Source organism: Dasypus novemcinctus, chromosome 7 (assembly GCF_030445035.2).
Source record: "Dasypus novemcinctus isolate mDasNov1 chromosome 7, mDasNov1.1.hap2, whole genome shotgun sequence".
Classification (NCBI taxonomy): Eukaryota; Metazoa; Chordata; class Mammalia; order Cingulata; family Dasypodidae; genus Dasypus; species Dasypus novemcinctus.
In genome coordinates this window covers 16,424,954-16,437,424 of record NC_080679.1, presented here as the reverse complement: position 1 = coordinate 16,437,424, position 12,471 = coordinate 16,424,954, and the positions used below count along the sequence as shown (strand labels likewise).

The following is a 12,471-nucleotide window of genomic DNA, read 5'->3' as shown; positions in this document are numbered from 1 at the left end:
ATGCAGCCTTTCAGAGCTTGGGGTAAGCTGAAATCATCCAAATGCTTCTCTTAAAAGCACAAATTACAGGCATAAGAAAAGCTAATAAGCAAAGGACTAGATATACAATATTCATTAATTTTCTTTTCTCATCACTCTACATCTTCACCACAGATTGGATAACCCAGCCCTTCCCCTGTACTTCTACCCCATCTTCACTTTCTCCCTCTTCTTCACCTCTGTCTCCTATTTTCATGCCATTTACTATTTCCAGAATAACAGAGATGGGAGAGGAGGGAAAGATTATTTTGAATTTGCACATTTTTAATGCATGAATTTTGAAGCACAAGTTCTGATTTTTTTCTGAGGTGAAAAATGTTAGTGTTAAGTTGTGATCTTTTCGGGGCCTGTTTTGGTAAATCGAGGTTTCCTACCACATTCATTTTGCAGACTAGGGGTTGTGATAAGGGGAAGAATGAATCTGAGGCCAGAATAACAGTTGTAACTTTGTTTCTTCTTTGTTTGGGTTTCTCTCCAGAAACCCTTTCAATGCACACAATAGTGCCACAAATTGTAGTGCTCTATTGATTTCTCAGTGACTACATTATGTAATTGTAATTAAAGCTCATGGAATAATAATAATTATGCCTTACCTATACATACCAATTAGAGCTTGCTGTCTGATCTTCAAACACCCGAACAAGGACAGGTATCATCTCCATATTTAAAATTTAAAAAACAAGATTTACAGTGCTGAAGTGCCCTTCCAAGATTGAACAGTTATGCAAAGGCAGAGCTGAGTCTAAACTCCATTTCTGTAGAGCAGGGGTTCTTTCCCTTTTTTGTTCCCCAGACCCTTTGCCTCAGGTGAAAACCATGGACCCCTTATTAAGTCTACCCTATATCATGTATTATTTAATAAATATATCAGACCCACACCAACATGTCCCCACAAGAATAACGTTTTTGAATTTAAATACAGCTCATGGACCCCTGGTTAAGAACCCCTCTAGAGAGCTATGTTTCATTTGCCAGGCTTTTTTTTTGAAGTGTGACTCTCAGCCCTTCTAAGCAAAATGTCTACATTATTATAGGTAACCACCACCTAGAACTCCAAGTCTAAGGACATTAGAGAAACTTATCACACCTTCTTCTTTGCAGGACCCAAAGGGGACAGGGGAGCCCCAGGCCTCCCCGGCCCTCCCGGCAGGAAAGGGACAATGGGAGACGTTGGGCCACGTGGACCCCCTGGCATCACAGGACTCCCAGGGCCACCAGGCCCTCCTGGCATGATCATCCCTGGCCAAAAAGGAAATCAGGGACCACCAGGCCCAAGAGGAGACCCAGGTAGAGTGTGTACTTCTAAATATAATAGGACACTGAAAATAATATTTGACACAGGAAGCTTTCAGCCTTCCCCTCCCGTGACCATGTTGCTCTCTGGTCTTCTCTATTCCTCCCAAACCCACCCATTCTCACACAGAGCATGGTGAGGTGGTTGGTGCTGTTAAGTTTAGTAGATACCAAGTTAACAAGCCTGAAAGCGAAAGAGGCAGCATTTAACTAACCTTGACTGGGTTCCTGTGATGTGCCCAGTACTAGGTGGGCAAGCAGGCACAGACAGGCTCTAAGCTTCCTCAGGGAGAAAACAGTTCGGCCTTGTGCCAGGTGCTTCACTGCATTATCTATCTTTACTATAGTCCCATCCCTCTTGGCAAGAGAAGGAATGTTCCAAGTAACAGTATGGTGCAGGGTTAAGGATCACTGATAGACCCTGTCAAACTCCCTTACTGGCAATACTGATGAGCTCCATGTGAACTCAGGTGAACCTGGCCCCCCTGGACCTCCAGGGAGTGATGTCAGCGGCATAAAAGGAGAAAAAGGATTTATGGGCCAGCCTGGCCCCAAAGGTCCTCCTGGAGCTGAAGGAGATGCAGGGCCACCAGGTCATCTGGTAAGTGCAGAAACTTGCTCTGGCTTTTTGGACCCCTGTTAATTGGTTGCCAGGTTCACATATACTTGAAGGCAGCAAAAAGTTGGCCATTTGTGATGCTTCTGTGCACCATGCCCAAGGGAATCCAAAGCCCAGAGGTTCAGGGAATCAAAGGATCTTAAGAGTTGGAAAGATTTGGACTCTAAGAGAACTTCAAAACTTTGATCTGTATTGGACTCCCCTCTACGGCTTTCCTATATTTTTTAGACTCTAAACAACTCCAGTGATGAAACATTGTAAAAAGCAGCTAGAAGTTTGGAATCACTCTAGATGATTTATTTTTTTCTCTCTTGGCACTCTTTTACACTTATCTGTGGTAACCCATAAATGACTATTTACTTTTCCCCAACATACACCTTCCAGTGTTTGTAAACCTCTGCCATTTCCTTACAAGTATTCTCTTCCCAATAAATAACAACTTTCAAATTCAGATTAAACTTTCAGCAACTTTGCCTCTATTCTGAATATACCATTGTTTGTCAAAAGCTTTGTTAAAAATACAGCCCCTGGGACAAATACCCTCCAGAAGTAAGAGCTGAGGACTCCCATGGAGGAGGGAAAAGGCTCACTGTCCTTGAGCATCACCATTTTATGAATCCTACCAAAAGTCACACTTGGGCTTTTAGCCACCTGCCACCAAACCCTTGTCGGACATTGAGCTTATAGTCAACTAAGGCCCAGTACCTTTTCCTCTTGAACTGTTGCTAAGTTTTCTCCATTATTTTCTTACCTAGCTTTTTGTTCTGGTTTGTTTGATTGTGACCTAAGTGCTAAACTTTTACGTCTATCTTTCTTAGACTTTATCTTGTTCTTCAAGACCCATGCTCCAGCCTATTCGGATCTCTCAGTTCACAACTTCTCATCCCCATTTCAGGCACCTTCCCTAGCTTTCTCTTAGCAGCATATTTGATAAGCCCAAGTCCTCTGATTACATCAGTTTCTTGGAGACAGATATTGAAGAGATGAATGTGGCTCCACAATTATTATTGGGTGCCTGCTCTGTTTCGGGGATATAAAAATAAAAAGGCACAGTCCGCTGCTCAGAAGGAGTCTACACTCAGGTGAAGGCAAAACACACGGGAGAACAGTCATTTTCACGTGGTAAGGAACACCGAGGAAGGGTATTTAATCCAGGCAGTGGAGGGAAGGTACTAAGGAAAGGTTAGGAGACGGCACCTGACTGTCTTGAAGAATGCATAGGAGTTATCCAGGAAAACAAGACAAGTGGGGGTGGGGTGGCAAGAAGGAAGGACTTTCCTGAGCAAAGTCAGAAAAATGTAAAATACACACACACACAATGCTGTGCTCCTGGAGGCTAAGACGGGATGAGGAAATATTGGTAGGAAGCCAGGGATTCTAAGCAGGGACCAGGTCATGGAGCACCTGGGTTTACAATTGAAACTATGCTTTAATGAACTGTCTTTTTTTTTTTTAAGATTGATTGATGGATTGATTGATTGATTTCTCTCCCCTTACCCCCCCCACCCCGGTTGTCTGTTCTTTGTGTCTATTTGCTGCGACTTCTTTGTCGGCTTCTGTTGTTGTCAATGGCATGGGAATCTGTGTTTCTTTTTGTTGCACCATCTTGTTGCGTCAGCTCTCCGTGTGTGCGGCGCCATTCCTGGGCAGGCTGCACTTTCTTTCGCGCTGGGCGGCTCTCCTTACGGGGCGCACTCCTTGCGCGTGGGGCTCCCCTACGCAGGGGACACCCCTGCGAGGCACAGCACTCCTTGCACACATCAGCACTGCGCATGGCCAGCTCCACATGGGTGAAGGAGGCCCAGGGTTTGAACCGCGGACCTCCCATATGGTAGACGGATGCCCTAACCACTGTGCCAAGTCCACCACCTGAACTGTCTTTTGATCTGCGCATTTGCCCAGCTTAAAATCAATCCTGGCTATCCTCTGCAGCAGCCATTTTGTCCAAAAGACATTGGGAAGAGAGCTGTACTTTGGCAATTCATATGAAAATATGAAATATCTATGTTATAACTTGGATTTTCTCCTCTAGAAACCTCACTGATGATAGGCACTGAGATACTTTGGCATGGCTTATTGTCAGAAATCATGTTGAGCTCTCTGGAATTTGGTTTCTAGAATGTACTTTTTAAAGATTTATTTATTTAATTCCCCCCCCTCCCCTGGTTTTCTGTTCTCTGTGTCTATTTGCTGCGTCTTGTTTCTTTGTCTGCTTCTGTTGTCGTCAGCCGCACGGGAAGTGTGGGTGGCGCCATTCCTGGGCAGGCTGCACTTTCTTTCGCGCTGGGCGGCTCTCCTTATGGGTTGCACTCCTTGCGCGTGGGGCTCCCCTATGCGGGGGACACCCCTGTGTGGCACTGCACTCCTTGCGCGCATCAGCACTGCGCATGGGCCAGCTCCACACGGGTCAAGGAGGCCCGGGGTTTGAACCACGGACCTCCCATGTGGTAGACGGACGCCCTAACCACTGGGCCAAGTCCGTTTCCCAGAATGTACTTTTTAAAAACAATTTTTAAAAATGGGAGATTTGGCCATGTCCAGTGTGTAAGTATCTCTCACATTCTCCATGACTGTTTGGCAGTTGCGAACACTGATTCTGTGATCACATCTAAAGTCTTTCCTAGACATTGGAATGATCTAGAAACTTAAATTAAACCAGCACTCTCCCAGTTGTAGACGTATGCCTTTGCAGTTGAAAGGTAATTCTTCTTGATGGTTGTCTAAGTTGGCTCAACGCCCTTGACACCTTCCTGCTTGTGTGAAACAGTTCACTCTCTACCTAAGCCCTCCTCCCCGGATAGGTTTGCCTCAGAAATCAGGCCAAAAATGAAAAGCCCAGGACCAGGTGGTTTCACAAGGGAGTTCTACCAAGCATTCAAAGAAGATTAAATACCAGTCTTACTCAAAATCTTCCAGAAATTTCAACAGGAAGGAATGCTACCAAACTCATTCTATGATGCCAATATCACCCTAAAGCCAGATAAAGATATTACAGAAAGAAAATTACAGACCCATTTCCCTAATGAATATTCAAAAATCCTTAACAAAATACTTGTAATTGAATCCAACAACACATTAAAAGAATTATTCATCATGATCAAGTGGGTTTAAACCAGGCAAGCAAGGGTGTTTCAACAGAAGAAAATCAATCAGCATAAGATACCACATTAAAAAAGAAAAAGAATCACACAATCCTATTGATTGACATAGAAAAGGGATTTGACAAAATCCAGCATCCTTTTTTGATATAAATACTACAAAAGATAGGAATTGAAGGAAACGTTCTCAACGTGATAAAGACTATCTGTGAAAAACCCACAGCTAACCTTCTACTCAGTGAAAGGCTGAAAGCTTTCCCACTGAGATCAGGAACAAGACAAAGATGTCCACTGTCACCACTGTTGTTCAATATAGTGCTAGAGATTCTAGCTAGAGCAATCACAAGGAAAAGAAAGAAAAGGCATCCAAATTGGAAAGGAAGAAGTAAGTCTTTTGCTATTCACAGATGATATGATCCTATACCCAAAAAGTCCTGCAAAATCTACACAAAGCTACTAGAGCTAACAAATGATTTCTGCAGAGTGGTAGGATACAAGACTTGTTTTTAAATGAGGTACTGGAGATTGAACTCAGGACCTCATACATGGAAAGCAGGTGCTCAACCACTGAGCTACATTCACTCCCCAGGATACAAGATTAATATGTAAAAATCAGTAAAGTTTCTGTACACTAGTAATGTGCAATCTGAGGAGGAAGTCAGAGAAAAAAATCCCATTTATAATAGTAACTAAAAGAATCAAATATTTAGGAAGAGACCTAACCAAGGATGGAAAGTGCCTATAATCAGCAAACTACAATGCATGGCTAAAAGAAATTTTAAAAGATTTACATAAACAGAAGAACATTCCATACCATGGATTAGAAGACTAAATTTTAGTTTAGATGTTGGGAAGTGAACTTGGCCCAGTGGTTAGGGTGTCTGTCTACCACATGGGAGGTCTGCAGTTCAAACCCCGGGCCTTCTTGACCCGTGTGGAGCTGGCCCATGAGCAGTGCTGATGCGCACAAGGAGTGCAGTGCCACGCAGGGGTGTCCCCCACATAGGGAAGCCCCACGCACAAGGAGTGTGCCCCGTAAGGAGAGCTGCCCAGTGCAAAAGAAAGTGCAGCCTGCCCAGGAATGGCGCCGCCCACACGGAGAACTGACACAAGATGACGCAACAAAAAAGAGACACAGATTCCCGTGCCTCTGACAACAACAGAAGCGGACAAAGAAGATGCAGCAAATAGACACAGAGAACAGACAACCGGGGTGGGGGGATAAGGGGAGAGAAATAAATAAATAAATAAATCTTTAAATATATATATAGTTTAGATGTCAGTTCTACCCAAATTGATATACAGATTCAATGCAATCCCAATAAAAATTCCGCCACCATTTTAAAAGAAATGGAAAGCACAATTATTAAATTAATTCAGAAGAGTAAGGGGCCCTGAGTAGCCAGAAACATCTTAAAATAGAAGAGTGAAGTTGGAGGACTCTCATCTCTTGACTTTAAATCATATTACCTAGCTCCAGTGGTAAAAACAGCATGGTACTGGCATAAAGACAGACATACAGACCAAAGGAACCAAACTGATGGTTCAGAAACAGACCCTCAAGTCTATGGTCAAGTGATCTTTGACAAGACTGTCAAGTCCACCCAGCTCCTCCCTCTTCTGGCCTCACTTGAGCATCTCATGACAGGATCAATAAGTACGAGCCTGATAAGAAGGGTGCTCCTCCTCCTGGTCAGAACCCTGTCCCCCTTGCCAAATGAAACTGTCAAAAACGCTTCCTGAATGAAGTTCTGATACATGCAACAACATGGACGAACCTCGTAGACATCACATTGAGTGAAATAAGTCAGTCACAACAGGTTGAATATTATATGATTTCACTGTTATAGAAATAATTAGAATAAGCAAATTCAAAGAATCAGAAACCAGAATATAGGTTTCCAGGGGCTGGGGTGGCAGTCGGGAATGGGGAGTAATGCTTAAACTGTACAGGGTTCTATTTAGAAATGAATGGTGGTGATGGTAGCACGACACTGTGAACATAATCAACAGTTCTGAATTATGTATTTGGTTAAAAGGGGAAATTTAGGTTGCATACATGTTACTAGAATAAAAATTAATGTTAAAAAATCATAGAACTGTTCAGCACAAACAGGGAACCATAACATAAACCATGGACTATAGTTAAAAAGTATAATTTTAATAAAATTCTTTCATCAATTGTAATACAGTAATGCAAGGTGTTAATAATAGGAGGTATATGGAAACTCTGTATTTTCTGCATAATTTTTCTGCAAACCTACAACTTCTCTAATTAAAAAAACAACAACAACTCAACTCTGATGACCCCTACACACTCCCATTCCTAAACCCTTACTTCTCCCACCACCCTGTTCAGGGGTGATTTATAACTCTGCTGATTTAGTTAAAATGATGCTTGGGTACTATGACTCAACGGTGGTTCTGTTGTCTTTGCAAGAATTACAAATATAAATTATAATAATTTTCATTCTGTCAGTCTGGTGCCTGATCTTCCTGAAAGATTTTCAAATACTGGGCAGTTCCATTTAGGATACAGACTAGTGTATCCCATGGTAATACAACATACATTAACATTAGAAGGTATGCTTGTTCTTGGGCCTAAGGGTGGTTTTATTTATCTTTAAAGACATTCTTAGGGAGAGGTCTGTGTAACAGCAATTACAGCCAGCTGGAATGCTAGATTGGAGTAAGTGTGATGTCTGTCAACTTCAGTTCATTCTTGCCCGACATAATGTTATATCCTATTTGCTTTATTAAAAAAAAAAAAAGCTGCAGCGATTATTGTAATTTAAAATATTTTTTCCTGTGGTTCTGTTCCCTTTTATTTGAACTATAGGGAGCACCAGGGACCCCAGGTCTTCCAGGGCTCAGAGGTGATCCTGGGTTCCAAGGATTTCCAGGCATGAAAGGTACTGTTTGTGTGCACTGCTCTTTGGATACAAATACGGTAACCATACTTCCTATTTTAGGGGGCAAAACAGTTCCTGAACTCCTGCATCACTGGAGGTGGCTGGGGGAAGTGAAGAAGGAAGACCCCACCACTGCTCACCCCATGGGGCTTAAAAAGTAAAACCCTACCTTAAAGATGGAAACCGCAGAAAAACTAGAAAAACTAAGAACAGTTTATAGTGGTTAATTTTGACAGAGGTAATCAGTATGTGTTGGAATGGGGGGTGGGGAACTATATCACTATCATTCAGTATTCTTTTTTAATTTGTTCTACCATTTGCATGTGTGACATTTATAATTTTAAGAAGCTGGTAAAGCCAAAAGAACATTCACCAAACTATGATTGGGAGAGGGTAAATTTGTATACACATAATTATGCATTTGTATTCTTATGGGGCACTTGCATTATATATTATGTATAATATACACATATTATACAATATGTATAATATATATATTTTTTAGGTATCAGGCCTGGGGATTGAACCTGGAACTTCGTATGTGGGAAGCTGCACTCAACCACTGAGCTACACTGGCTCCCTGCATTATATTTTTAAACTGAAAAAAAAAGAAAAGCTAATTTTTAAGTTTTAAGTTCAACATATTCACACATAAATTTTAAAACTTCAGGTTTCAGAAACTAGTTCTCAAATCTTTTATACGTGTGCTATGACCTTAGATAAAGTTTGAGTATTTTATGTACTGTCTTAGCTGGGCAATTCCTCTGGTAGTCTCTTTGGATGGCAGTAATCTATTTTCATAGACAATATAGGTGCTAAATAATGAGTGTACCCAGAGTGAACAAAGCTGCATTTTCATGAAGGAAATCTTGTTCCAGGGCTGAGGCTGGATAAGGGAAACTTACATGAGGTCCTTTTCAATGCTTTTTAACCACTGAATGTCTAATTAGCTAAGAATGAATCACAGCAAGTGAATCTGAAGAACCTTGCTAGACATTGGGTGGGTGGACAGTGGCAGGTAGCTGGGAAAAATTTGTAACACTTGTTACTCCCCCAAGTCTCAGAATAGGAACAGCTAAGATTTGAAAAATTATGTAAAGGATCCACTCAAAAAAAATTTCCATGAAATATTTAGAAAGGAGATTCTTAATATAGTCCATGAAATACATCCAGTTATCCTCTTAGATTTCAGAATAAGATCATCAGAGAGAACTACTGAGTTTGGGTATCTTTATTTGGAAACTTTTAGGTCCCAAAGGGGAAAACAATTAGTCTTCTTTTGTTTGTTTACAAGTAAATATTAACAAATTCCTCAAGTTCTGATATGAAGTGGATAATTTTAGTGTAATTACACGTTAACTTTCAGTAATATAATTCTATTATGGCATTTCTTCTATTAGTATCATATTTAGTATTGATGTCTAAGTAATCAGATGTAATGTCTATGCTATTTCAAGACTTAAAAATAGAGTATGTCTCTAAATCAATAGCTCTTGGTAAGCTTCTTTTATTCATGTCAAAGCCAATGTTTGGGAAAGAAATCTTACCATTTTGTTAGCTTACATCAAAGCATATATTTTGTATTCACTCTCATGAGCACTGAAGTTTCTGATCTATTTGTAAGCTAGCATAATAAGCTGAGGAAGTAGATAATTAGGCTAATCAAGCAAAAGAATTCAACAGGAGGGTGCTAAAATACATTTACTGTGGCTTTTTATTTTATCTTAAATATTTAAATGCTCTAGTTTCTGAACACAAAAATTGAAGTCTTGGGAGCCCTTTTCTTTCATAGCTAAAATGCAAGTTCATCATGCCAACTTCTAGTGTGTTTCTTTATAGACTGATTAAACATGGCAGATTAGATCCAAATGAAATGCCAAAGTCCATCTGAACATAATTTTAAGTTGTAGCCATCATCACGGTGTGCTTAACCTCCAGAAATATTTCCCGTTATCTATTCTTAGAGTCTAACTTTAATCTGGAGAGCTAAGAAACCCACTGTTCAATGTGGAATTACATTGCCTTTTTAATTTTTGTTTAAGGAGAGAAGGGTAACCCAGGACTTCTGGGATCCATTGGGCCTGCAGGGCCAATTGGGCCAAAAGGACTACCTGGTAAATATTATTTCCTTCCTATCATTCTCCATGAAAAAAGGGTAACTCGTCAGCGAACCATCATCTTCTTCTTATGTTTATTTTAACAGGTGTAAGAGGAGACCCTGGCACAGTTAGGATCATCTCCCTTCCAGGAAGCCCAGGGCCTCCTGGCCCACCTGGGGGACCAGGGATGCAAGGAGAAGCTGGGCCGCCGGGGCCACCAGGAACCCCAGGTATGGGATGGCAGCATTGACTTGGATCACTAGGAAGTGGCTGAACCGAAAACGCCTATAAAATGCTTTGGAAGCAAATGATACAACTTCACAGAAAACGTTAAATGTTATGGTGTTTTCTTGCAATTGGTTTTAGGATTGAATTAATTTTACCTTTGACTGGCAAATAAAAGATCCTAGAATCTATTGAAAACCATTGTGCACAGCTAAATTTGAGCAAATACAAGCACATTATGTCACTGTATTTTTTTTTAATAAAGGTAAAAGTATTATATCTCCTCTAACAACTGTCAGTCCTGGTGCTCTCTAAATGGTTACCCTAAAAAGTCTGGGTGCTTTCAATTACATTTTTCTAACACTTTCTACAGCACTTGGAAGAGTAGCCAATGAAATTTAATATTATAAAATCTCTTCAAAATATCTGTAGAAACTAAAATAAGCCTTTTTTATAGGCTTACTACTTTTTAAATATTTATTTTTTTTAATTTCTTGAAGTATATCACTCATACATAAACATACATAAACAATAAGTGTACAATAATAATTGTGAACTTACCAAACAAACATATATAACATCATACAGGTCTCTCACACCTCACCCTACCACTAATACCTTGCATTGTTGTTAAACCTTTTTAACTAATGATTAAAAAACATTGACAAAATATTACTACTAACCAAAGTATTTTCCCCCAACCCTCCTATTATTATTATTATTATCTTTATATCATGTATATATGAACATACATAAACAATAAGTGTATAATAAAAGTTGTGAGCTTACCAGGCAAACAAGCATAACATCATTCAGGGGACCCATACATCAACCCTCCACCAATACTTTGCATTGTCGTGAGATGTTTGCTACGAATTATGAAAGAATATTGTCAAACTCTTACTACTAATTATAGTTCTTATCTTATATTTAGTGTATTTTTCCCCCAACCTACCCTATTATTATTTTTTAATATATTTTTTATGACAAAAGTTGTAAACTTATGAAACAATCATGCACATGTGTAGAATTCCCAAACAACACACGATACTGTGGTGGAACATTTGTTACAAACAATATGATAATATCTGGTTGTTACCATGTCCATAGTGTACATTTGGCACACACTTTCCATACTGCTCCATTATCAACAGAGTACATCTTTGACATAGATACAAGAATATTATATTATTACTACTAACCACAGTCCATAGGTCACTCCAGCTGTATCATTCCAGTGGTTCTCCACATTCCCACCACCCTGCAATAGTGATGTACATTTGCTCTAGCTAACAAAGGACACTCTTGCCTCTATATCATCAAGCAATTCTCATCCACCTCTTGGTTTACTGGGCTATTCTGTTCCTAGAATATTCTCTAGCATTCTGTTAATTGGTATTTACATTCCTAGACTACAATTTTCAGCCACATCCCCAATTATAAACTAGCTACTCTGTGTTACCATCCACTCTATACATTTCCACACTTTTACAGTAAAGCTAATTAAAACTGCTGCATACATTTAAACATCAGTAGTCCATCTCAGTCCTCCTCATATCTCCTTTAAGAATCCACCACCTACCACCAGGTCTTGAAGTTATTTCTCTACAATTTCTCCTAGAAGCTTTATGCTTATTGCTTTTATTTTTAAGTTTTTGATCCATTTTGAGTTAATTTTTGGATAAGGTGTGAGAGAAGGGTCCTCTTTCCTTCTTTTGGCTATGGATATCCATTTCTTTCAGCACCATTTGTTGAATGGACTGTTCTCCCTGAGCTGTGTGGGTTTGACAGGCTAGTCAAAAATCACTTGACCATAAATGTGAGGGTCTGTTTCTGAACCATCCATTTGGTTCCACTGGTCTATGTGTCTGTCTTTATGCCAGTACCATGCTGTTTTTACCATTATAGCTAGGTAATATAATTTAAAGTTTAGAGAGGAGAGTTTGCTTTTCCTTTTTAAGATGTTTCTGGCTATTCAGGACCCCTTACCCTTCCAAATAAATTTGATAATCATGTTTTCAATTTTTAAAAAATGCTGGTGGACTTTTTATTGGGATTGCATTGAATCTGTACATCAGTTTGAGTAGAACTGACAACTTAATGATATTTAGTTTTCCAATCCCTGAGCATGGATTGTTCACCGAGTTATTTAGGCCTTTTATTATTTCTTTTAGCACTGAGTTGCA

The 12,471-nt window shown here is 39.9% G+C and overlaps 1 protein-coding gene across 4 annotated transcripts in view; it reads left to right on the top strand.

The window, feature by feature from the left end:
* Positions 1-12,471, top strand: part of COL4A3 (collagen type IV alpha 3 chain) — a 157,694-nt gene that overhangs the window by 133,443 nt on the left and 11,780 nt on the right. For all 4 annotated transcript variants that reach the window (XM_023587511.3, XM_004453877.5, XM_058300012.2 and 1 more), the window contains 5 exons: positions 1,141-1,326; positions 1,803-1,933; positions 7,889-7,961; positions 10,004-10,075; positions 10,165-10,290. In XM_023587511.3, coding sequence (XP_023443279.1) covers positions 1,141-1,326; positions 1,803-1,933; positions 7,889-7,961; positions 10,004-10,075; positions 10,165-10,290 — 588 coding nt within the window. The remainder of the gene's footprint in view (positions 1-1,140; positions 1,327-1,802; positions 1,934-7,888; positions 7,962-10,003; positions 10,076-10,164; positions 10,291-12,471) is intronic.